This window comes from Lepus europaeus, chromosome 12 (genome assembly GCF_033115175.1).
Source record: "Lepus europaeus isolate LE1 chromosome 12, mLepTim1.pri, whole genome shotgun sequence".
In the NCBI taxonomy this organism is placed as follows: domain Eukaryota; kingdom Metazoa; phylum Chordata; class Mammalia; order Lagomorpha; family Leporidae; genus Lepus; species Lepus europaeus.
Genome location: NC_084838.1, coordinates 83,038,101 through 83,065,764, shown reverse-complemented (window position 1 = coordinate 83,065,764; position 27,664 = coordinate 83,038,101). Strand labels below are relative to the sequence as shown.

At 43.2% G+C, this 27,664-nt stretch overlaps 1 protein-coding gene across 2 annotated transcripts in view; it reads right to left on the bottom strand.

Moving 5' to 3' along the window:
• Positions 1-26,958, bottom strand: part of PCSK5 (proprotein convertase subtilisin/kexin type 5) — a 434,133-nt gene extending 407,175 nt beyond the window's left edge. Inside the window, exon 1 of one of the 2 annotated variants that reach the window (XM_062208432.1) lies at positions 26,290-26,958. In XM_062208432.1, the coding sequence (XP_062064416.1) occupies positions 26,290-26,481 (192 nt within the window). In that variant the 5' untranslated portion in view covers positions 26,482-26,958. The remainder of the gene's footprint in view (positions 1-26,289) is intronic. The other variant, XM_062208433.1, reaches the window with a different exon arrangement.
• Between the last annotated feature and the right edge of the window lie 706 nt (positions 26,959-27,664).

Below are 27,664 nucleotides of genomic sequence, written 5' to 3'. Positions count from 1 at the left end.
TGAATAGTGCAAACAGTGTCCCTGAGCATCCATCACAATATGTAAAGTGTCCTTACATACTTTGACATTTCATAGTAAACTACTGCTTTCCACTAACATGACCACCACGGCCACAACAAAATAACAACTAACAATGCCCCAGGATAGAGTCATTTAGAACTACCCTAAACTCTGGAGAAACGGCAAGTCATTTTGAAACAAAGATGAGAAAGCATAAATGGTTCAGAGTACTGTTAGTCTCACAACTAATAGAACTATTTTGAAAGCATGTAAAAGTCTGCAAAACAGTGATTCTTAGAGTGTGGTCCTGGAACTAGACGACTAGACGAACTACACCAGCAGCGTTGGCATCACCTAGAAGCTTGGCAGATCTGCAGATTCATGAGCCTCACCACGTGCCTCCCTCCACCTCTGCACTCCGAATCAGAATCCAGTCTTAACCTCACTCTGTCAACTTAGCCCAGAGGCAAAAAACTGATCACAAGGAGTGACTGATGAAGCAACATCCAAAAGAGATGTAGATACATTGTTGTCTATCTTGACCTTTGCAATCAAGATGAAATACAGGGGCCGTGCTGTGGCGCAGCAGGTTAACACCCTGGCCTGAAGCGCCGGCATCCCATATGGGCGCCGGTTCAAAACCCGGCTGCTCCACTTCTGATTCAGCTCTCTGCTGTGGCCTGGGAAAGCAGTAGAAGATTACCCAAGTCCTTGGGCTCCTGCACCCATGTGGGAGACTCAGAAGAAGCTCCTGGCTCCTGGCTTTGGAGCGGTGCAGCTCCCACCATTGTGGCCAATTGGGGAGTGAACCATTGGATGGAAGACCTCTCTCTCTGCCTCTCCTCTCTCTGTGTAATTCTGACTTTCAAATAAATAAATAAATCTTTTAAAAAAAATAGCGGCTTTTTAAAAAACAAACAAGATGAAATACACCTCTGCAAGTCTCCATTCTGTCTATATAAATTTCTAGGGTTTACCCTTTTGTAATGCCACTAGCCCAAAATCTGTTTAAAATAAAAATGAATTACAAGAAGAGTTTGATCTAAGCTAACTCTGGGAGATAATTAAAAACATCTATAATGTTCCTAGTACTAACAGAAATGTAGTTATCTATGACAAACTACCTTGATGGAAATTCAATTCACTTCATAACAAGTAAATAAAGTTTCAGAACTAGAAATTCAGAAATGATATGTATACTAATAGTTATAATTGTTAAAAAGTAAGCTTGTCTTGCCTTAACCATCAGGTCTTTCCTATCCTGCCACATGTGGACTATACCTTCTTAGCTCCTTCTACCTCCACTATAGAAGGGCAAATAACAATTGCTAAATTTTCAATAACTACCCCAACCACGGAATTCAGAACATGGTTTTCTTTCTTAAGCAAGATATTTTGATATTTCAATACATATCTGAGCAGAAAACTGTTTTTTTTTTTTTTTTCAGGATCAATGAGAGTTCATCAAGACCAGGCAAAACAAATAAACTAGTCCCAAATACCATCGGAATTCTATTAGCAGAATTGCTCACTTTACAAAACAAGGTTTCATTTGCACTAGATTGTCAATGCCTTCACTTATAGTCCTGCTTTGTTGACACATGACATTCATGTACTATAAATTCCAAATGCTAAACAAATGGACTATCTACTCTTGGAATCCCCCAGAGGCAAATGTTCTATCTGATGTTTGTTCACAGTTGACACATATGGAGGTCTTCAAATGGTTCATGGAAAATATCCATTATGAAAAAACTAGGCATGGGTTTAATTTTCTTGGAGCACCAAAATAAATTTATTTTATAATTCCATTTTTGGAGGGTCCCTTCTGAAGTACCCTCATAGTTCTTCAGTAGATGTATGCTCAAGGTAGCAAAAGGTGAACATCAGTTTTTAAATAAAATACTACCAAGGTAGATCTGTTGCCCCTCACCTTCATATGCTTGCTCCCACAGCACACAAAAACAGTTCCAGGTGTTCTGGATTATGGATGTTTCAGAACAATTTGTGGTGCCACTTTAAGAACTTCACAACCTTATAAACAGAATAAACACTCATAAGCTCACAGGGTTTTGTTTTACTATATTATTCTACAAAACAGCAGTAATTTCTTATATTTATATACATTTCCCATCTGTAAAGTGTTCTCTGTTATACTGTTTAATATCTGCTTATAAAACTAGTCAATTACCACCTATCGCTTTTTACAAATTGTTTACTAATTTATTTATTTGAGAGGCAAAGATAGAGACAGTCAGAGAAAGCTCCCATCCACTGGTTTACTCCCAAAATGCCTGCAGTGGCCAGGGATGGACCAGGGCGGAAGCCAGGACCCAGGCACTCAATTCAGGTCTCTGACATCGGTGGCAGAAACCCAATTACTTGCTGCCTCCTAGGGCCTGCATTACAGGAAGATGGAGTCTCACGCTAGAGCTGAGAGTCAAAGCCAGGTACTCTGATGTAGACCTTGGGAATCATAACGGGCCTCTTAACCAGTAGGCTACATGTTTATTTCAACTTTTATAAGAGGAACAAAAGTGCCTTTATGTGGTCCATAATGAGAGCAGGTCTGCTCTCATTGAGCTTTCCAATACCATCTCCTAACACCTCCACTTTCCCTCACTTGCTGTGCTCCTAATCCACTGGCCTCCTTTCTAGCCTCGAGACTTTTGCTCTTGCTGCTCTGGCCTGAAATTCCCCGTTTTTTTCAATCTCCCACTTTCTAATTCCATTTCACTTTTTAGATCTTAGCTCAAATATCAATTTATCAGAAGTCCTCTTTGACCTATTTCCAAGCAGCCTTTCCCAGTTACTCTCCAACTAATCAGTTTATTTCTGTACCAACTTTCCAAATATAGCTGTATTACCTGTACCTATTTCTGTGCCTGGTACATAGTGGTTACCCAATAAACATATATAGAATGAATATACAAATACTGTAAAATAAGTTAAGGATTATATCTCTATTTTCCAGAGATTCAGCTAAATTCAGAGATTTACTCAAGTTTACACTAGTAGCAACTGATTAAAACAAGATTTTTCTGATACCAACTTCAGTGCTACTTTTGCAATTATATATACTAAACCTATATAGGGTAAAGAATAAATAATTTACGCTTACAGTCATATTTTCAATTTTTATCAAAGTTTCAACTCCAACCTAACTTTAGAATTAACTTCTTTATCTCAATAATTCCTGAGCCTAGATAAAGTGCCAAGATTTAATTTTTTTTCTAACATAAAAAGTTCATTGGCTTTTATCTCCATGGCTTTCTTGGTCTTAAATATATGTCAAATAAACCCCAAAAAGAGAGTTTAAATAACCACTATGCCTACTAGTAAATGTTCATACCCATAAAATAGAAAGTTGGAAGTGATGTTTAAGAAAATGTACTTCACACAGTAGATAGAGCTGTTTAAGTGTCTCACTTCTATCATCCCAAAGTACTTATTGTTGACATAAAAGATAAACCCAATACTATGTTTTACCAAAAGAATCATTGCAATGTTTACATAGTTTCACAGTATCTGAAGACATACACTTATCTGGGAAAGATCTCATATTTGGATAAATGTATAAAAGGAAAATGCATTTAATATACATTAAGCATCTATCTCAGACTTCTACAGAACTGAAAAGTAATCCATGAGTTATTGTAATATTCCATACATTGAGTATCTCCTGATTGCTACATTTGCATTGTTCCAAGAGATGCAGGTAATTTAGTGGAACAGCAGGACTTCCAAAGTTTTCCTTCTTCTTAGTTCTAACATGCCAACATTCTGTAGCTTAAGTTATGAAATAGGTTTAAAGACCCAGTAAACTGAGTGATAAAAACCCAGGGTGGAGAATGGTTCAGGCAGCCACAAGCTCCTACTCCCAGTTCAAATGTGTCAGACTAATTTGAATTCTTACAGTAACTGTATTAAATATGCTGATGTCTTTTTTTTTTTAATTTTAGTTACCACATAACCTGCACAGCCTTATAAACCAAAGTTACACTGCTCAACATGATGAATGCAGCAAGTTGTCCCTCACCAAACTGTTTTATAAACCACATAGTACAGTCATGATCAGACAAAGAAAGCCAAGCTTAGCTTGCTGGCCCTGGGCATGCAACTATAGATAAAAACATTCCCATTATAACTTCGTCTTGTCTTACTTGCAAATGTGATAACTGTGCCCATCTTACTCAAGATGAGCCTTCTGACTTGCCCCAGTGAAGAGTTCTCTGGTTCCAAAGAGCCAACCAAGATGTGCAATGGCTTTAACCATTAATACCAAATATTTGTCATGACAGAAATGTAAACTATTCTTCAGACCTTTTGTTATATCAATGCCAGGAGAAAGTATCTCTCATATCCTATCAAGGCAGTTTAATAAAAGAAGTATAAAAGTCAGGTTTTCACAGAACTAGGGATAAATATTGCCTCTATAATCAAGCTATTTGCCACTGTGTCACATACTATACATGAAAATTCCTTTGATCAATATCACACACATACATACACACACACACACCGTAAATAAATATAATAAATACAAAAGTTATTAGAAATCATTAGCTTAAAAAATGTGTGAGGGTGCCACTGTTGTGGCACAGTGGGTTAAGTGCTGCCTGCAATGCTGGTATCCCATATGAGACCATTAGCTTGAGTTCCCTGTGCTCTGCTCCCAACCCAGCTCCTAGTAATGCATGTGGGAAGGTAGTGAATGATGGCCCATGTATTTGGGCCCCTTACATCCATATGAAAGACCCAGATTGATTTCTGGGCTCTCAGCTTCAGTCTGGCCCAGCACTGGCTATTACAGCCAATTGGGGAGTAAACCAGCACATGGAAGATCTTTCTCTTGTCTCTCTCTGTGCTTTGCCTTTCAAATAAATAAAATAAATCTGTTTTATTTTAAAGTAATGTGTATAATTTAAACAAATGGTAAATGGAATAAAAAGATGTATATTTTGGTGCCAAAATGTTGAAATCCATGCATAATTGTTTTCTTTTTTTAAAAAAAAATTATTTATTTATTTGAAAGTTAGAATTACACAGAGAGAGGAGAGGCAGAGAGAGAGAGACAGGTCTTCCATCCGATGGTTCACTCCTCAATTGGCTGCAACGGCTGGAGCTGCACTGATCCGAAGCCAGGAGCCAGGAGCTTCTTCCAGGTCTCCCACGTGGGTGCAGGGGCCCAAGGACTTGGGCCATCTTCTACTGCTTTCCCAGGCCATAGCAGAGAGCTGGATTGGAAGTGGAGCAGCCGGGTCTCAAACCGGCGCCCACTTGGGATGCCGGCACGTCAGGCCAGGGCATTAACCCACTGCGTCACAGCACCGGCCCCATAACTGTTTTCATAATATACTTTTTCCATAAAATTTTTGAAACCCCCTAATATATCCTATAAAGGATAAAAATAACTAGGGAAGCTTCTGTACATTATTAATAAATTAACTCTCAGGAGTCATTTTCATAATCATCGTTTGAGGATACAGAAACTTTGTCTGCTAGATATCAATTCAGGGTTCTATCCATACTTCCTTTAGAACTTCAGTCTCTTCATTTTTATAATGAAAGAACTGGGTAACATCGCCCCCAACCCAAAAACCCAACAGATCTAGGTATCTAATGGGCATTTATATTTTAGAAGGTTAATATTAGGGTTCTTTCAAAGAATGGAAGTGCCATTTCTTTCAGGACAGTCAACTACCACTAATTAATACACACACACACATGCACACACACATACACACACAGAGTTTCTTCCCAACAGTAGTAACTAAATCCAATGGAATGATGTGGGGGTGATGTGGGAGCAAAAGGCAATGCCTCATGGAATGCTGGATCCAGCAAGATTCAAGTAATAAATTTTATGGAACTTCATCATGTTCTCACATCTCAGAGCCTTTTATGATAACACACAACTAAATCCATCTGGTTGAGTTAATAATTAGTTTAAGTCTGTTACAAGTTAATGATGCACAGACAAGTCATTCCAGGGACGTGATGATACAGCGAATTTGTGACACAATTTGTAGATAATATTTTGCACTGTCCTTCATTTTTCTTCATTTCCTCCTCTGATTAGAAAACAAAAGTCATTTAAGAACAAATAAGACTTATATACATATATAGTGGATTATAAGGTAAAGGACACGTTCTCCTAGGAATCACACAGGGCTTCTGGAAGGATCTCTCAGAGGTCAAGATACAACCCAGGCCACTTCTATAAAAATACTTTGAGGTTTCTTGTATATTACCAAATAAAAAATGCCAAAAATATGTGCTTATTTATTTCTAAATGTTTACTTGTAACATCAAATTACAACTGTGCTATTCACCCGACAGTTATGGACTGTGCATTGCATATTACATATTGGTTCCTAGTGTACTATGAATAATGAGATGTGGTAATGAGATAGGAGATGGAAGTTTCCAAATGAATACTGTATTTTGGTCCTGCCAGGGCACAAAAGTATTTATGAGCTCATTGAGAGTTATCATAAATATACAATCTGGAGCCAAGTAATCACCAAGTCTAAGTTCCCAGAACCCTGTTTCCTGGGTGAGATCCTGATATTTGCCTAGAGATTTGTTATGTGGACAGGACTTTTCAATATCAATTGCACAAAAAGGCATAAACCCATTACACTAAACATCAACAAATACTTAATATTTACATATTTGTAGATATGCAAAGATCATCCTCTACTTCAAATGGAAAAGAATCATAATTTAGCAAAATTGAACTACTGTGGTTTCAAATAAAATAGGGTTAGAAATGAGCTAATGATATATGTGTTTTGATGGGAGGAAAATAAAGAAGAATGAGACCAGAGTGGTTGGAGGGAGAGCAGACTCCTCAAGCAAAGAGAAGCACTGAGCTCCCTGGGAACAGTCAATACACGAGATAGCAATGGAAAACGATAACAGAGCTGTTCTCAGCCCTGGCTGCATACCTGAGGCCTCACCAAAGCCCTGTTAATCAGACTCTCTGAAGGTGTCTACATGACTGAAAGCCACTCATGTCAGCTGTTGAGAATCAGAGCTAAGCAGAGCTCCAATCAGGATCTGAGTGACTAAGAGGAGAGCTCCAATCAGGATTTGAGTGACTAAGAGAGGGCAGGTTTGTTCTAGAATGGATCGGGTATGAAACTGGGGTGAGGAGGTGTCCAGAGCTAGGTCTCTTTGCTGTTCACCAAGAGTAGAAGGACATAGCTCTCTAAGTAAGGACATACAGATGACTGAAGCTATGGTAAGGTACAAGCACACCATGTGTGTTCTCTGTATTAGACTGATGATATTACCATCGTCCACCTATATCATTTAAACAGTCCATAAACAACCACCTTTTGACAGGAATCACAGAACAGTTCACATATATACTCTGCCCTAATGGCCTCCTTCATCACTCACAGAAAATCCAGAAACTACTACTGGACAAGGCCTGTCAAGAGCTGTGCACTTGTTTCTCAAAAGTATGGTCCCAGGACCACCAGCATCAGGGGTACCACCTGAGAGTTTATTAGAAATACTGAATGTCCAGATCCATTCCAGTTCTTCTGAGTCAGATTCTCCATTTTAACATGATCCACAGGTAACTTAAATGCAAAAATCACCAACATAAGGCCTGGGACCTAACCCACATGTCCACTATCACCAAGTCCCCAACCCCAGTTCCCTCTCAGCACCACCTTCTAACCACCCTTGCTCACTCAGCATCACTGGTCTTCCTGCTACTTCAACATACCAGGGTCTCTCCTGCCCAGGGCATGCTGTTCCCTTCCCATCACATACTCCCTCCAGATAAGTCTCATTCCTGTCCCTTATTGTTGTCAGCTATTTGCTCATAACGCCTTCTTCACATGAAGACTTACACGTAGCCACCCTGTTTACATCTGAAAAAGAAAATTCCAGACATCCCTTGTTCTAGTCTCTCCTGCTTTGCTGTTTATTCTTTTTTTCCCCTTCCCTTTTTCCTACTGTAGCCCTATCACCATCTGACATGCATTTTGTTTCCTATTCATTTGGATTATTAGCAGCCTCCCTCTGGTAGGTTACAAAATATGGTCACAAATTCCCTGAATCCTCTCTTAACAGATAAACAGCTGGGTTTGGTCACGTGACTTTGTTTTGACCTATGAAATGTTCGGAAATAAGACACAAGCAGACATGTGAAAAGGACTTAAACACTGAGGTTTTCTCTCTCTGGCTGCTGGGACACCTCTCATCACTAAGGGAAGAAGTCTGTGCTAACTTGAGAGATGGTGAGATCTGTGATAAACTAGCCCCTCCTCATAACCTCAGCCAGGACAACCTACGGGGATGTGAGTGAGGCTATTCCATACCAGCCAGGCCCCAGCTGTCTCACCGTTGACTGAAGAACCTACCAGTCAAGTAACAGCCTCATATGCAAAAATGATTGTGGTGGTAAGGCACTGATTTCTGGACGACTTATTTTGAAGCAAGTTAATACACTCCTGTAAGTATAGGAATGTAAGTATGTACGTCTAGTACACCCTACATTTCCAGGGCTTAGTATAGTGCTCAGCAGAGTGTAGATATTCTAATACATTTGCAATGAATGTAGAAGGACAGAATAATGGCAAAGGGAATACTCACAAGCGAAAGAAACAGATAAATGCCAGAGAAGGCCTCTGAGCTGAAAGACTAGAAAAGTGGGAGAAATACTTACTAGGTTCCCTATAACTTTGGTCTTTTCAGGATTAGCTTGAACAAATAACATTTTTTACAAGATTTATTTATTTATTTGAAAGTCTGAGTTATAGAGAGAGGGAGAGACATGGGGTTGGGGGTGGGGTTGGAGAGAGAGAGAGATCGTCCATCTGCTGCTTTCCTCCCCACGTGGCCACAATGGCCAGGGCTGAGCCAGGCCAAAACCAAGAGCTTCATCCAGGTCTCCCATGTAGAAATCAGAAGCCCAAACAGTTGTGCCATCCTTTGCTGCTTTTCCCAGGCTACTAGTAGGGAGCTGGATTGGAAACCAGGACATGAACCGGCACCCACAGGGGATGCCAGCATCACAGACAGCAGCATTACCAGCTATACCATAACACCGACCCTCAAAAATAAGATTTTTAACTACTTCAGTAATAGAATATTTCAGAAAAAAAGTTAGCACGTTCATGTGCAGTATATCAAATTCAGTCAAAATAGTCTAGCTCCATGGTGCATAACTTGCCTAAGCCCGCACAGCCACGTGACCCTTAGAGTATTTTTTACATTATACAGCACTCACTCTCCCCATTTTAAGTTATTCCGATTTTTAACAGATCACAAATCGGTGGACCAAATTATTGCATGTTGCTTCAATTCTATCTTGCCAAAGAAGAAAAATCTGCTACTTTGGATGCATTTCAACAGTTGGAAATTCAGGCTATTACATTTTAAATCTCAAATGTTCCCCACTGTGGCCACATCACATGAATCAGTGAGCACACAGACATCCACATGTTGTGAAGCCTGTTGACTAACAATTAACGCATGATGTCCACTGGAACAGGGTGGCAAATTTAAGTGGGTTCTGCAGCAGTGAGTGCCATAATTCTGAAAGCACAATGTGGCCCTCAGAGAAGGCACAAGGAAGTGCTATTGGCAAAACAGAAAGAGGGCTCTCTGTTAATCTTTTGAAGTACCAAATTTATATGCTGTTTTCACTTGATGGGGAGAAATAAAAGACAACTTGCCACACAGTAAGATGCACTCTTCCTGGAAAAGCAAAAATCAATCCAGAATTTTCTAAAGAGGCTTATCAGTCATTAACAGACCTATCTGAACTCACGGAACAAGTCTCACCCAAAGAACTGGGGAGGCCTGTGTGTACCATGAGGACAGAGGAGCAATGCTAAGGGCAGTCAAGGCCTCGGACAGTCAAGGTTTATTTCAGGAAATGCAGATCTCCTCTACACAGCATACTCACCTGTACACATCTGCAAATAGTATCTGGCTCCTAGTTTTTCATTTTTGTTGGCTACACAAAATTACCAATTGAATAATAAGCAAAATGTGCACTGGAGATCACTGGGGTCTTCCTTTAAGTCACTGGATTCTCACCCAGAGCATCCTATAACCTTTTTTGTTCCTTCCGTCACATATCTTAGTCCCTACTGTGCAAGGCAAGGAGAAAACAATTGAGAGTGAACTTTTGTATTAGCCAGGATGTGAAAGGTCCCACTGTGATAACAAATGAATCCCTGAACCTCAGTGACTATGATTCAAATCCTATGCCCACAGAGCATTGGCTAAGAGTACCATTCATCGGATCTCTCAAGGACCCAGACTAATGCAGAACCCACCACCTGGAGCTTTGCCAGTCACCCAGGCAGATACAAATCACCACAAATCATTCACTGACTGCTACTGAAGGGACATGTCCCTTCTCACATTTCACCGTCCACAAGAGTCTCTTAGCCACACTTTACACCAATATAGGGAAATTCAGTCTTATCGCACAGCCAGGAAGAGATCCATAAATATTCAGTGCACAGAACTCTGTTTACATGTTCAACCTCTTTTTACTCCCAGCCATTTATCCACTTCAGAATATGTTTCTGAGAGCATTTTAACTACACAGCACTCTTTGATGTTCCATGTAGGATATAAGGATGGAGACAGAAATCCTGTCTTTAAGGGGATTACTATCTAGCAGATAAAATAGAAGATAGCTATCTAACTGTCTAAACTGCATATAATACTAAAATATCAAATGACAATAAAAAGTATACAATGTTCAGTGAGATATTAAACAAAGGAGGCTTTAGCCACATTAAATTTGATATGAGAAAGTGACATCTGAGAATAGCTTTGCACAATGAGTGAGATTTGGACATGAATATGTCCAGGCAATGAGAGTGATGAGTATAAGCAGAAAAGTAATACACGACAGTTCAAATGCAAAGGATGTCAACATAATTAAGTTTAATGTTGTTTAGAACACTGGAAAAGGAGCAGGAGAGGAGAAAGAAGTATTGTTGAGCAGAGGAAAGAGGGAAAAAATGAGTATAAGACAGGACTTGTGTAACAGTCCAAATGAAGTAACAAAGGCCTTGGCCTCAGTAGGCCCAACATAAAATGGAACAGTTCTGCTGTCAAAACATATACCCCATCTCTCTTCCATCGAACCCAGAAAATTTAACTCATCCTTCCTTTCATCTCCTCAAGCCTGAAGGCTGGGTCATGTGAGGCTTGGAGATGGTAAGGTGCAGAGGTCACATGAGGAAACCCCATGGAGAGTCTGGCTTCTAGCTACGTCACCCAATCAAGAGAACGTTCGTTTCATTTAAAGGGAGTTAACTCCCAATGACTATTTGTTCTATTTGTCCTGAGTTTGTTTCCTATCTCCAAGGATATTTCTGAAGACACTCCTTAAGGAGTAAGCTTCAAAGCTTAATTTATGCCTGTTTGTTCTGGAGTCTGCAATCCTTCCTCTGATGTAGATTTTATTCCAGAATTTTGGCCCTCAAAATGCCCAATCCAGGTAGGACCTGCTATGAGACGCTGACAATCACAAGATTCTCCTGATTGTTTTACACAGAACTTTAGGATCCTTCAAGAATACGGTATCTGATTATTTGTTGCTACTCCCACTGCTTCCACACAAACAGTAAAATTTGCTATCTGAAGCCATTTCTCACTATTGACCAGTTGCCTCATTGGAGGAACCCTGTGCTGTTTTTTCCACTGCTCTGATCAACACAAGATCTACCCTGCTACCCCCAGGGAGATGATCACACTCAGCACAGCCCTTGGGGCTACTGGAATCCATGGAGAAGCAATCCTGGTCTTAGGAAGTCTGAGACTTGGCTCTCAGGGCAGATGCTGTCATACTCTGTACTCTGATTCTTACACTAAGAATGCTCATGGAAGTCAAAATCAGAAAGAATGACTTAGCTAACAATGCCAAGGTCTGAATCACTAAAAGATAAGCATCAGGCTACTCCTGGGATGCCTGGATTTTATACAGTCCACACAAAATGGACTTGTCAGATCACTGTTACTTACTATGCTTCTTTATAGAACACAGTGTGCACTGCTAGCCTTCCCTAGTGACTCTTATAATTTTTCTCCCATGTTCAGATTTATTTTGCATGTCTAAAATGCTTTAGAAGTCAATCAGTATTTAATGTTTACTTGCATAGAGCAAGACACCGTGCTGCATGCTACAGAGTAATAATATAGTCCCTCATAAGGGGGAAAGGAAGAAAAGTATATTAAATTCCCCAAGATAATTTTGGGCAAACTACCATAGGAGTCAATAAGTTGAAAAATTAGGGCAATTGTATCTCTACTTATATTTTATCTATACTTCCAGAGCAAAGAAGAGGAAATGAGATGACATTTGGGATATGGCTTCAAGAAGAGATGAAATTTCCAGAAATGTCATGAATCAAGTGAATATTCCAAATGGAGAGAATTGTACAGATACACCAAAGCACTGGGCAGCACCATATATGGGGAACAATTAGAAATTCAGTTTGGGCCGGCGCTGCGGCTCACTAGGCTGAGCCTACTAGGTGCCTGTGGCGCTGGCACCACGGGTTCTAATCCCAGTCAGGGCGCCAGATTCTGTCCTGGTTGCCCCTCTTCCAGTCCAGCTCTCTGCTGTGGCCCGGGAAGGCAGTGAGGATGGCCCAAGTGCTTGGGCCCTGCACCCGCATGGGAGACCAGGTGGAAGCACCTGGCTTTGGATCAGCGCAGCGCACCGGCTGCAACACACCAGCCATAGCGGCCACTTGGGGATGTCTCTCTCTCTCTCACTGTCTAACTCTGCCTGTCAAAAATAAATTTAAAAAAAATTAAAAAAAAAGAAATTCAGTTTGACTTTTTAAGGGTCAGAGTACAACAGATAATGGAAAAAATAGTTCAGGGACAAGTAGACACAGGCCTTTAAAGCCTAGAGAAGGAATTTGTTTGAATCCAATAGGCAATTGGGAACTACTGGTAGCTTACATACAAGAAATAACATCACCAAAATTAAGCTTTAAGAGCATTCTCCACAACCTTACACTTGACCCCTTCTCCCTAGCTTCCCTTTCCACCAGCAATCTTCTCTTCCACAGGGGCCTCTGCATTTACCATCTCCTCTGCATAGGCCTCATTCTACCCCAGACCACCATGTAGCTGGCTCTTCATTAACATTCAGGAATCTGCTCAAGTGCATCCTCCTCCAAGAGCCTCCCTGACAATCGTATTTAAAGGAGTTCTGTCACCCTTCGTCACTCTTTATTAGTCCACTACTACATGTTGTTTTCCAACAGCACTTGGGATCAGTTGAAATTATCTTACTCATTTCATGAAGACTTACCACGTCCCACTAAAATACAACTTCTGTTTGAGCAAATGTTGGTGTCTATCAGAATGGTTGACAAATAGAGGTACTCAATAACTATTTTTATTAGCTTTATTAAAATATAATTCACATACCACACAATTCATCCATTTAAATTATACTACTCAATGATTTTTAGCATATTCACAAAGTTTTGCAACACTCAGTATACTCCATTTTAGAACATTCTCATCTTCCCCAAAAGCAATCCCACACCTATTACCAGTCACTCTGCAGTCTCCACCAATCCTTCCAGCCTTAGGTAACTACTAATCTACTTCCACTCTTTTTAGATTTACCAGTTTTCTGCATTTCCTATAAACAGAGTTACAATATATGGCCTTTTATGACCAGCTCCTTTCACCTAGCTCATGACTTTCAAGGTTCATTCACATTGCAGCATCAGTTCACATTGCAGCATCAAGGTTCATTCACATTGCAGTATCAGAACCTCATTTTTATTGTGAAATAATGTTCCATGTTTATATATTCCTCAGTTGATTGCCTGTCTCTACTTTTCAGCAAGTATGAATACTGCTGTCTTGAACATTTGTTAACAAGTTTTTATGTGAACAAATAAGTGATTTAATTTCTCTTAAAGTGGAATTACTGGGTCATATCATGGGGTCTATGTTTAGGCTTTTGAGAAATGTTGGGCTATTTTCCAAAGTGGTCACATCACTTTACATTCTCATCAGCAGTGTAGGACGGCTCCAATTTCTCTACATCCTCATTAATTATTGTGATTATTTGTCTTTTGATTGTAGGTATCTTACTGAGTATAAACTAGTATCTCATTAAGGTTTTGACTTACATCTCCCTGATGACTAAGGATGTTAAACATCTTTTGATGTGCTTATCAATCATTTACATATCTTTTCTAGAGAAATGTCTATTCAAATCATTCGTACCCATTTTCAAGTGAGCAATTTGTTCTTTTATTACTGAGTGGAAGAGGTTTTTTTAATATATATTTTACATACAAGTCCTCCATCAATATGATTTGCAAATATTTTCTCCTATTGGGCTATCTTCAGTTTCTTGATCCTGCACTTTAATAACTTTTTAAATAAAACAATGAAAAGAACTAATCCTTCATGATAAAGAAAACTTGTGACCAGCTCATAAGTACGTGATAGACAGTGGCAAGACAGGACCTAGAAGGGTGATTCAAGTCACCTGTTTTCAGCCTGAGTTCCCTTCATTGGTTCCCAAAAGTGTTCAACCAGCCCAGAAGCACTGATACCCTCCTGTGATGAGTCAGGAAATATAGTATGTGTTAAACTGATTCATGAAAGCTAACCAAGTAGAAAGATGCCCCACGGTGGAAAAAAAAAAAAAAAAAACAGGTCTTTGCTGGAAGCTAACCTTTAATAAATTTTAAGTGGCCTGCAATTTAGTTTACTCTTTAGAAATTTTAGAATTGATGAATGGGATCCTCTTACAAACATATTAGTTGAATGCAACTAGAATAGGCCCAAGATGAGTAACTATTATCCTTCTAAACTTCTAGTTATAGATAATTGTTTATAAAATTAAAGGCCTGGAATTATCTCTTCCCCCTGCACAATACTCAAATTAGTGACCATCACAAAGCTTTATTTTGGTTGAGGAACTTTAAGTACAGAAAACAAGATACAGGGGCCAGCAAGGTGGCGCAGTAGGCTAATCCTCCGCCTGCGGTGCTGGCATCTCATATGGGCGCCGGTTCAAGTCCCGGCTACTCCTCTTCCAATCCATCTCTCTGCTGTGGCCTGGGAAAGCAGTGGAAGATGGCCCAACTCCTTGGGCCCCTGCACCCACGTAGGAGACCTAGAAGAAGCTCCTGGCTCCTGGCTTCGGATCGGCGAAGCTCCGGCTGTTGCAGCCAACTGGGGAGTGAACCAATAGATAGAAGACCTTTCTGTCTCTCCCTCTCACTGTTTGTAACTCTACCTCTCAAATAAAATAAATAAAAATCTTTAATAAAAAAAAAAAGAGAAAACAAGATACAAACTTGGGAATATCAATATGGTGAAAATGAGTGTATATATATATATATATATATATTTTTTTTTTTTTTTTGACAGGCAGAGTGGACAGTGAGAGAGAGAGACAGAGAGAAAGGTCTTCCTTTTTGCCGTTGGTTCACCCTCCAATGGCTGCCGCAGCAGGCGCGCTGCGGCCAGCGCATCCCGCTGATCCGAAGCCAGGAGCCAGGTGCTTCTCCTGGTCTCCCATGCGGGTGCAGGGCCCAAGCACTTGGGCCATCCTCCACTGCCCTCCCGGGCCATAGCAGAGAGCTGGCCTGGAAGAGGGGCAACCGGGACAGAATCCGGCGCCCCGACCGGGACTAGAACCTGGTGTGCCGGCGCCGCAGGTGGAGGATTAGCCTAGTGAGCCGTGGCGCTGGCCAAGAATGAGTATATTTTACCACTATAAAAGCTTCTCAGTATAGGAAAATATCACTTTGAAATTTATTACAAAAATATCAGCTCTTGAAATACACACACACACACATCTAAACAGTTTGTCTCACTAGGAAAGGCATCAAGGAAAGACTAGCTTTTAGTAAAGCTTAACTAGTTTCAAAGCTGGCATGGTATCCAAAATGTATTTTTCTCAAGACAGAATTAACCTCTTAGATGACACACAGAAGATTAAAATAGAATCTCAATGTTTCTTTTGTGATGCTAACCCTAAATTAACAATAAAATTAACATATAAATGCACACAAAATCAATCTATTATTATATAGAGCAATCTGAAAATATTATATATTGTTTACAGAGGAATACATAAGTAATTTTAAAAACCTATATTCAAAAACATATCCAAGTTCTTATGATGCAATAAAGTTTAGAGTAAGAATACATAAAAGATAGATTCAGAACAAAGCTTTGTTGTACTATATAAAATATGTATGTAAAGGGCAGAATACATGACATGTGAATAAATTATAGTTATAATTATCTGTTATAATACAGGGATAGAAAGCAGGCTATGTGACAAGCTAAGCTGGAAGTAAATCTCAAATGTGACAAGGTAGACAACACTTTTGAATCATCCTTAAATATTATTTCTGGTTTTATATTCTCTGTTTGCACTGTTCCCTCTATATTCAGTGCTCAACGCAATCTTCAGTTTTTAAATCAAATATGAGGAGACACATTTGGGAGTTTAAAGCAATCACCCATGTGTCTGTCTCTATCCCTTACGTTGGTACAGGACATGCAGTGCAAATAAAAGCACACAGATGTGTAAAGTAGAGATAATACCTACATCTATCCAAGGAGAATTGAAATATAGGACAAACTTCATGTTTCTCTTCCCAGTAGGTACACTAGTACAAATTACTTGGTCCCATAATGTTATTCACACTAATAACTTGTCCAAGACCCCAGTCTTAGATTCGTGACTCTTTTCAAGCCTTCACCTGTTCCCCATCTGGTCAGCCCACCTGCATGTCCACATCTTGGACCTTATCATCAAACAAAACAGTTCTAAACAGTAGCTTACAAAAACAAACACAACGAAGCAAAATCCTCAGGATGGTTCTAATATTTTCACTCCTGCCATTCTTAAAAAACTGGCCAACTGTTTTATTTTAAACTTAAAGCCTGCCACTCACCCTATTCCTTTGGTCCTACCTCCTCCCACATAGCTTCAACACTGTGGCCATCATTTCAAAGATGCTAGCCCTGATATTCAAGAACTGGTTGGCTCCCACCCACAGTATCTCTTTTTGCCTTCCTTCTAAGCCTGATAAATCCAAACACCCTATTTTGTCCTTTTCTAATCTCGTGAAAATTCATGAGAACAGCACAATACAGAATCATTAAAAGAATAGTTCAACTTTTCACTCATTCATTTAATCATTACCTCCTTAGCAAGGGCTAAGTACAGGCTACAAATAACTCATTGCTCTTTGACAATTCTTTTATAGTGATCAGTCATTGATTTTTATCAGAATTTCCTAAAAGTGTTCCAGAACACTGGAGCACCCAGACATCAATTTTACAAGCCCCTTTCTCTGCCTGCACCTCTTAAGTGACAGAAGATCAAGGCTATTCTACACATGTGCTTCCTTCCTTTCTTCCCAGCATGGATTCCTCAAGACTCACTCACCTGTCACTCCTCTGTAGTCTCAGAGGTACTAATCTTCCTCTTCCTTTCGGAACCTACTCCTGTCCCCAGAAGCCCTCTATGCCCCCTGCTGCTCCACGTGCCCACTTGTGCTTCTGCTGTGCCACACACTGCTCCAGGCACTGGGCTACAAATATGAATGTGGCACTGCCCTGCTCTCAAGAAGCTCGCCAGCTCCTGGAAGGACATGCGTGCATGTGACCTAGCATTTTTCTGAGCATATTGGACAAGTCTGAAAGGCAAAGGGAATGTGAAAAACAGGGGTGAAGTGATTACAGGTTTAAAAATTTAAATAACCAAACAAGATATATAATAGTTGAGATTTACTGAGTATATAGTACATGCCAGGTACTATTCCAACTACTTTTTAACTAATCCCCCAACAAGGAAATACTCTTAGTATATCCTTTTTACACACGAAGAAACTGAGGCACAGAAAGCTTTAAGATGCTTGCCTCAGGACCCCCAGTAATGTTAAGATTCAAACTCTTTTAACTCTAGACCTTTGAATTCTAACTATGCTAGGACATTGGCAGGAAAGAAATGACAGGAGGGCCAGTGCCGCCGCTCACTAGGCTAATCCTCCGCCTGCGGCGCCAGCACCCCAGGTTCTAGTCCAGTTGGGGCGCCGGTTCTGTGCTGGTTGCTCCCCTTCCAGTCCAACTCTCTGCTGTGGCCCGGGAGGGCAGTGGAGGATGGCCCAAGTGCTTGGGCCCTGCACCTGCATGGGAGACCAGGAGGAAGCACCTGGCTCCTGGCTTCAGATTGGCGCAGCGCGCTGGCGGCCGTAGCGGCCATTTGGGGGGTGAACCAATGTAAGGAAGACCTTTCTCTCTGTCTCTTTCTCTCACTGTCTAACTCTGCCTGTCAAAAAAATTTTTTTTAATTAAAAAAAAAAAAAAGAAATGACAGGAGAGAATGTGGAGAGACAGTAAGTAAGAGAAATAGATGCACAGTAAAAAACTTTGTCTACTGTCCTACCACCCAACTTCCACTCCGCTATACAAACAAGCATTGGTGCTGAGAACACACCAGTTACTCATCTCTTCCTTCTGGGCTCTGCCTACGGCACTTCTGACCATTGCACACGCTCTAACGGGGACATCCTTCCATCCCATGACTCTTGAACGGCTTCTTCCTGTCTCCTGTTCCCTTCCTTATTCCCTTCCCTCTTGCCCTTCTTTCTTTCTTCCGTCCTTCCTCCATACATGGAGACAGCCCTGTGTCTTCTAGTTTCTGCCCCCTCTCTCTTCATGCTTCACCTCTTAGCAATCTTATGCACTACATAGCTACATAGACATTGAGGTGGAAGAAACTTTTCTTCTTTCCTGATTTCTTTCTTTTTTTTTTTTTTTTTGACAGGCAGAGTGGACAGTGAGAGAGAGAGACAGAGAGAAAGGTCTTCCTTTGCCATTGGTTCATCCCCCAATAACCGCCACGGCCGGCGCACAGTGCTGATCCAAAGGCAGGAGCCAGGTGCTTCTCCTGGTCTTCCATGGGGTGCAGGGCCCAAGCACTTGGGCCATCCTCCACTGCATTCCCTGGCCACAGCAGAGAGCTGGCCTGGAAGAGGAGCAGCCGGGACTAGAACTGGCGCCGATATGGGATGCCGGCGTCTCAGGCCAGGGCTTTAACCTGCTGTGCCACAACACTGGCCCCGGGGTCCTGGCTTCTTAAGAACACAGAATGACTTAGGAACTGTAAGTGACCTGGTAGATTCTCATGTTTGTTAAATCAGTAGGCTGCTGTCTCTTCCTTCTGAAGGATCATGAATATGTAGGTACTTCAAGAAGTTTGTAGAAAAACTGAATTAAAAGGTAAGTTTATTTTGGTGCAGAAAATTGTGAAATCCATAAACAATTTTTTCACAATACACAGCATCCATGAACTTTTTGAAGACCTCTTGTAAAACTTCTTACCCTGTATGATAACAGTGAAACTCCCTAGCCTTGAAGGCTTTATATAATCTGATCTATAGCAAGGTTTTTCTCAACCCACATCCAATCTCCCTATTCTAACAACAGCATCCTATTTTCCTTTTTTTTTAACTGGCGAGCTGCCTATCAAAGGTCAAGATCTCCTTTCAAGGCTGAACATGTGACTCAACCAAACCTATACTGTTGTATCTGTGGACAAAGTGACTGAGCTAAATGGGGGATAGGACCCCATTCAATGATCTGGACTGACTGGAATCTTTTTCAGGGGTTAATTTTAATACTATGAATCATATGAGCTTTGCTGCTCTGTGAAAAGTGCCTGTCTGAGAATAAAGCTAATATACAGAAACAGAGAAACTGTTGACGTTAGCACTACTATTGTCTTTTCAGCTGGATAGTCCCACAGTTACTTTTTTTGAAACTCTTGAATCCAGATGTTTCAGAATTCAAAATTCTTCAGATGAAAAGACTACAATGGAGCACATGAAGGATCAAGGACAACATCCTCATCATCACATAAATAAATATTTCTACAACAAAACAAATTTATGTACTATTTAATGTCAGGTTAGGTCAGAATATGTGTTTCCATGAAGAATGTGCAAATCAGAACCCCAAAAAGGGTTCAACTTCTATCTTCAGAACTGGGCACAAAGACATGTGGATCTGTTTAAACCAAGAATTCCTGTTTTCATATCTGCTTGTTTATGAGCTTCCTTTAGGTAGTATCAGTTGCGTTCTCGATATTTACACCTGAAAGATTATCATCTATATTTTTCATGGGCCTACTAAGGTTTAAGTGTTATTTCCCACTGCTCTTCTATACAACCTCACGTTACAATTAAATTAAGAAGACTATGCTTTGATCCTTTAAATAAAAAATCCTGCAACCTCCATATTAAATATGCCTTATAAACCAAAGATGTCCAACTAGGAGGTGCGAAGCCTTTGCTGGTTGATTTTCATGCCAGTTGTCCCAGCTCCACACCTGACTCCAGGATCTTAGAAGAAAAACATACCTAAAGCCATCCTCTTTAGGAGATAGCACAATCGGGGCTACACTGACTCTTCTCCCTTTCAGGCCCAGTCACATCCCCTGGGGCAATCATGAGACACAGAAAAACCACAAGTTGTTTCACTACAGAAATCCCCAGGAGCTACAGTCCTCTCTTATTTTCCTCTGAGCAGCTTCTGCATCTCTTTGGCATCCTTATAGATCACTTAATGCTCCCTGTGTCTTGCTTCACCTTTAGATCTACCTTCACTATTACAGCACCTGATTTGCCCAGCAACCTTGTGAGGTGGATTCAGAAGGTATAATGATCTCTAATGAGACAAATGAGGAACTGAAAGTCAAGATGATTAATATAAGACTCTAGAGTTTCACTCTAACAGTTTGACTTCTGGGCTTGCTTTCTTTCTAGTCCCATTTAACACAAACTGAAAAGTTTACTGACATTTTATTCCCCCTTCAGACCTTTAGATTGTACAGATGCAACCTGTCAAAACTCATGACTATTAGTAACCTCACTCTAAACAACATGCAACTTTTATTTTTATAAAAATAAAAACTGACAGATAAATACATACATATATGAGGATATTTTGAAAACTTTATGGAAAATGGAACTACATCATGAATAAATAAATGAATAAGTGAGTATATAAAAAAATGCATGATCTTCAAAACTTTGCACTGCAATAAACTTTTAACCGTTTCCCATGAACTTTCTGAGGCACTCTTGTATATGCAAATTGGCATGTGCATAGATACATCTTTGAGATGCATAAGCATCCACAAACAGACATTCTTACCAGTCAGGAAGCCAAAGTTGGCTCCTCTGTCATTGAATGCAACCTGAATTAACTGAATAACACAGGCTGAAGCAGAACAGTGACAGAAGACACAGCAGCACATAACTTGAACCGACAACAAAAACACCCCTCCCTGCCCAGGGGATATTTCTGGGTCAGGACTTCCTCTCTCAGCCAAAGAGTCAGACATTGCTGGACATTTTCCCAGCATACTACCCTGCTTCTCTGGCTGACCTTTAGGGTTAGGACCTCTGGATAGGAGCCCATGACAGATAGTGATATGGCAAATGTGGCTGCCCCTGGGCTCACAAAAATGTAGTTTTTCATTTCAAATAGACTCCAAAAATCCCTAATGGCCACATACAAGCCATTCCTTGTCCATGAGGTTAATGCAACAGACCCACCATCAGCAGGCCATGCACTCTGAATTGCTTTTTCCAGTCCTGGTTCCCCTCCATTTACCTCATCATGAGAAATATGTATATGAGAGGTCAGGGTTAAGGTTCCTGGGTGTGAAGAGCTGCCTGTGCAAAGCCAAATATATCACACAGGGATCAACCAGAGACTACAGCATCCGTTTGCTCTTCTGTTTACAAAACAGTTTAAGAATTTAGTCAGGGACCAGTCTAGTCCCACACAACCCATCAGGCCAGCCATAGCTCCTATTTCCAATGCCATCCATGAGCACCTAGAAGCTTCTACCCCACTGTTCATCAACATTTCAAGCATCCTGCTACTCACAGGTCCAAATTAGTCAGCAAAGCAGGACATCTCTGAGCAAGGTTCTTCCCCAGCCTTCCCACTAGGAAAATATTTCTTCTAACTTTAATCAAGCTATGTCCAGAATTAGATAAAATACACATTCAAATATGATTTAGCATAATATAACCAGGTAAGCTGTTATATAAAATAATGATTCTTCAGATACCTTTCTTCCCTTTTCTCTCTCTGCAGCTAGCACGTCCTATAATATCAAATGAGTTACAATAAGGGTCGATAAAGAAAGAGGGCACTGTCATGGAAAATCAGTCATAATTGTTGAGACTCCAATTGGAAATTGTTTTTAAACTATTTCAGGTTGTTAGCTGAAATGGAAAATCATTTTCCCTGTCTACAAAGCTCCTCTAACTCGGCCATCAAAAATTTATTTCCCCAATCACCCATTGCATCTTCTTGATCTTCCATTCTAAAAATGTCTTCCTTTCTCCACATTGAAAAAAATTTTGGATCTCAGTTATTTCAACCTTTCTCCACAGATTTAGATTCAAGAAACCTTTTGGGCAAGCCTAACTATGTGCTGAGCAATGCATAGTTAACTCTATTATCTAGAGATTTATCATTTTACAGATGAAGGAACAGGGGCTCTATGAAGTTCAGTGACTTTCCTGCTTTCACATACTTGCCAGTGGCCTCTCCAGAATTTCCAAGTGCATATGCCGTCCACAAAGGCTGTAGGTAAATTATTTCCTCAGGATGGCTCACATGTGGTTTTAGCCTTCGGGAGTCAAGATAAGTTACTTGGTGTGGAGGGGGATTTTTGCTACTGGTGATTTTAGGCTTGGAATCAAGGATTACAAGCAAGTCACAGAGTGATAAACACAGCTATTGCATATTGCAATCTATTCATGAGAGACCTTCCCCGGAACTGAAACAACAGAAAGTAATTCTTCTTTGTAGATCCAATCCAATGAAGGCCCACAATTTACAATATATCAAATCTTATTTCTTTATGCCACTTTCATTCCCTAGCCAATAGACTGTTAGCTCAGAGGGTTGGAGCCCAGGATTAGTGAGGGAGGGCAAAGGCTCCTTCCTCCTTCCAGTAGCCTGCACACCTGCTTTTCTGGACCGATCCAGCAGGTGCTCTTGCTACTAGTTTCACCAAGAGGGACTGGACTTAGAACTTGTAGGCAAAGAGAAGCAGAGCATTCTAGAGCTAACATTAATACCAAGCAAAATATCCTATGTGCTGACATGACAAAAACTACTAAAATGATTATGGTTAGGAATCATTTCAGAATTTCAAGGCATAACCATTCACAAAATATAAACATCTTGTAAACCCTATCAAAACATAATGCTGTCTCTATCACCACAGCAAGGAAACTCTCATTACAATCCCCTTCTAGAAATCAAGCATCTTGCTTTTGCCTGTTTGTTTCCTTGCTGCCTGTGTTACCCTCTATAGTCTATATTCCATGAACAGAAGCAGCACACCTATTCTTTTCTACAGAAATCTCTTGGCCAGAAATTTTACATCTGGGGAACTTTAAATGCTAAAAAGCTACACAAAACTTTACATTGATATTCTGAGTAGATGATCAAAACTTCACCTTTACTGTGGTGAAAAATTCCCTATATGATCCAGAATATTTTGATAATCAAGATATCCAAAATGCAACCAGGAGGGTAAACGACTTCAGAAATAATAGCAAGTTTTAGTTTCAATTTGCGACACAGGAGATGAGACCCTAAACCCAAATGGGTTAAAACCAAGAGAGCATTCCAGAGGCATTTGCAAATTAGTTAGTGCCCTCAATCACAGCTGGTTTATTGATGGAAAGAAAGAATAACAAAAGGATGTCTACAGTGTTAAAAGGTCAGAGCAGTAAAGGATGAATAAGAAAAACATTTGGGCCTTACAGTACAAGGAGACTGCACGTATGAACTCAGTTTGCCACCCCAAAGGTTTAGGCTGGGCTTATGTTCCTTTGATCTACAGAGGAAATGCTTTACGCCCTGGAATGGCTGATCTTTTTACACTGGCTATGGCATCAATTCAAGGAGTCTTCTGTAACCTCTGTACTCACAAACTGTCCTCATTTGTGCTATAAAAACCACAATAAACAGGGCTCGGTGTGATCGGGATATAAACCTCCTTACTATCACTGTTTAAATGAAAAGGCATGGGTTTTCTCTGTAAGGCAGGGTTGCAGGGTACTGTAATGGTTGCTTATGTAAGTGTGGGTTGGGGGACAATTGCTCCCTCACACTATGCCAGATTCTGCATTATTTAAGCTGTACTCAGTGAATACAGAGAGATATAGGAGCTTCTGCCACTGCAAGTCCTGAAAGCACCCGAGGGCCATGTAGTCCAGGTTTGATTGAACTAAGTATCCGTCAATTAGGAATCATGGCTGCAGGAGCTATTAAATCAAGAGTCTTAGGAAACGAAGATTCCCTAGAAAACCCTCACACAGAGAGCCTAGGAACTGAATCTAGGCTTTGCCACTCTCTGGGCGGCCCTGTGGAGTTCAACCCCCAAGAGCCTTGATTTCTTGTCCCGCGGTAAGTCACCGGCCAGTGTCGTTTGGCAATTAAGAAAGAGGCATATCTTCACGGAACTTCTTCCAAATTTGCCTGGCATAGGGGAGTTGTTTGAAGAATGTGGGATATGAGCCTCCGGGCAGATTTCCCCCACTACTGTACTTTCAGGGCCAGCCTTCCTGGTTACATTCCCGAGATGGGTGCAGCGTTCAACTCTAAGTCCAAATCAAAAGACCGCAACGGACCCAGGGTTTTTCTCCCAAGAGACAAGGAAGCCAGCAGAAGCCTAACAAGCCGTGTGCAGATGACAGGCACAAGGGCAACAAAATCTGGCGGGTCCCGAGTAACTTCCTCGAGGGCGGGGGAGGGGACGAGCGGCGGCGGACGTGTAGCCGGCAGAGTATCCATTCCGTGCCCCTGGCCTCTGTCTTCCTGCTCCAACAAAACCGGCTGCTCTGGAGTGCGCCCTCCCTCCTCTGTGCGGGCTGCGAGCGAGACCCCGCGCTGCTGCTCACCTGAACCTTCCCGCGCTCCCTAGCTCCTCCTAACCGTGGCGACAGCCCCTCTCCGGGCGCTGCTCCCCCCGCACCCCCCACCGCCCAGGGCTCCCCGAGTTCCTGGATTGGGAGCGTCAGAGCATCAGACACTACCCGTGCTCTCCTGCCCCAGAGGCACCGGCTGGCTCCTTCCTCTCGGCTATGGCTGGCAGAACACACACAGGGTGCGTGTCCCCTGAGGAAAGGGCGCCCCCTTCACCCTCTTCGCCCACCCCGGCAGGATCTCGCTGAAGCCTGGCCAAGGTCCCTTCCTCGGAGGCAAGGGTGCTTTCTGGGACACAGTTCCACAGCCTTCTCCACCCCCATGTCTCATACGGACGTGGGGGGAGACTGGGGTGCTGGGGAGAAGAGAACGTGGCAGCCAGGTCCCTTTACCCGTCCTACCTCTAAATCATCCCACAGCATCCCCTCAGTGAGCTGGCATGTCCCCTCAGCATGGTAACTCTGCCGAAAGCCCGCGGGTGGCACCCAACAAAAACCCCACGCTTCTGCTGCCTGCCCCGGGCCCGCCCGGCCGGGCCCGCCCGGGGGGCAGCGTCCCCGTTTTCCCCGGAGCAAAAGGCGGTCTACGCGCTTTGTAAGTTGCCCACCGTCCCCCGCCCCCGCCGGAAGCGCGGGTCGAACCCGCGCCCGGCGCGGCAGCGGGGAGGTCTCCCCCAAATCTGCGCTCGCACCAGGTCCCGCCCCCTCTGACCCCCCCCCCCCTTTCCCGCCTCCGCTGAAGCTCCAGTCCCCGCGCTCCGGCGTCTCCGGCGCCCAGTGGACCCGCAGCTCGGTAAGAGGAAACTACTTTGTGGGCAGCGTTCAGCTCGGAGCAGGGAAGGAGGTCCCTGGCCGGCCTGGGGGCCAAGGGCGCACTCGCCCCCTCACCCCTCAGAAGCGCTCACCCCAGCCGCTGAGACTTTTCCCTCAGGCCACCAGCGCTCCCAGACTTTGCAGCCCACAAGGTCCCGCCAGGTCTGATATTGCCACGGAGTCACCTCAGATTTTTTTATTTTTTTTTTCCCCCAGAGCCCCTACCTGTCCCGTGTGGCTTGCCAAACACGAGTAAACAAAACACGAGCCCCGCCGACTTCGGGCCGTGTGCGTGTGTGTATGTGAGCGCGCGCACGAGCGGGAGAGCATCGCCCCAGAGTTCGGCAACAGCTGCAGCAGCATCTGGAAGAGGGGGAGGGGGCGCCGCGAGGGGACAAGAAGCACCCAGCGGCTTCAGGACCCAGGGCCCGGCCGGCCCGGCGGTCCTTACCTGTCCTATGTTGAGGAAGCCGTACTTGCTGGCGATGCGGTCGGCCTCCGCGAAGCCGCCGGAGATTTTGACTGCCCAGTGGTTGGTGTAGACGCGCGTCCGGCACACCGGGAGCAGGCAGCCCCCGAGCAGCGCTAGCACGCACAGCAGGTCCAGCCGTCCCGGGCAGCCACAGAGGTTCCCCCAGCCCATGGTCCCGGCGCCTCGCTGCCTCTCTCCCTCGCTCGCTCGCTCGCTCGCTGGCTCTGCGCGCTGAGCGGCGCGCACAACTAACTTCGGCCTGGGCCGCCCCGGCGCGCAGCCCCGCGGCTCGCAGCCCCAGGCGATCGGCAGGAGGCGGCGAGCGCCGACAGGGAGCCAAGCAGCGGACCTCTCGCCGGCTCCTAGACCATCCCTGGCGCTGCGGAGACCCTGAGCTCCCTGCTCTCCAGCCCGCGGGGCGGTCAGCCGGCGCTCCTCGGCTCCGGCGCAGGGCGGGCGCCCTCCGCAGTTGGGTCTCTCCGGCTGGGCTCCGGGACTCCCCGACTGCCTCTTGCTCCTCCCTGGGCCCCCAAGAGCGGCGAAGTCGGCCGGCGGGGGCAGTGCAGCCAGCGGCCGGGCGCCCCCTCTGCTGGCCCGGGCTCCGAGCGCTCGCTGGCTGGCTCCCTGCGCTCTCTCCGGCACCGAGCAGCGCGCGGGGAGTGAGAGTGGCAATGGCAGCAGCGCCTGCTCTGCATAAATGACTCCCCCCGCCCCCTTCAACACCCCTCCTTTCCCACATCCCCCTCCTCCGCCCTCTGGAGAGAGGCCGCGGCCAGGCGCCAGCCGGGTCCTAGCGCCTCCGCGTTCTCCCGCTGTAATCTCCCGAGTCCCGGGCGGCCGAGGCCAGCGCGTCTTCTCAAATGACACCGAGGGGAGCTCCGGGGTCTTGATTTAACCCCCTTTCCCCCCGCTCTCTTCCCTACAGGATTTGTATTCTTCCGCCGCCCGTTTTCCAAAGACCGAGATTGGCACGCTGGTGCGAGTGAAGCGCCCTGAAGATTCATTCATCCTCTCCCTAAACGTCCTTAAACAACTAAGCATTTAAGGAGGTCACTGGCGTGTCAATTACCCAACAAATAACCCGAGATTTTCACTTCGTTAATTCTTCACGCTTTTCAGCAACTATTTATTTTACACATTCTACTCCCGCGAGGAGCTACCACACAGGACAGCACATCGCGTGGACTCTGGCAAACGCCAATCGCCACGGCTCCAAAGCCAGGTCCGGCGCCCGCTGACTTTCGAAATCGGCGCATCCGATAGCAGGCAGAGCCACGCGAGAGCAAAATTCCAGCCGGGGAACTGAGGAAAGGTGTTTCTATGAAAATCTGGTACAAAAATGGATGGAGATGTT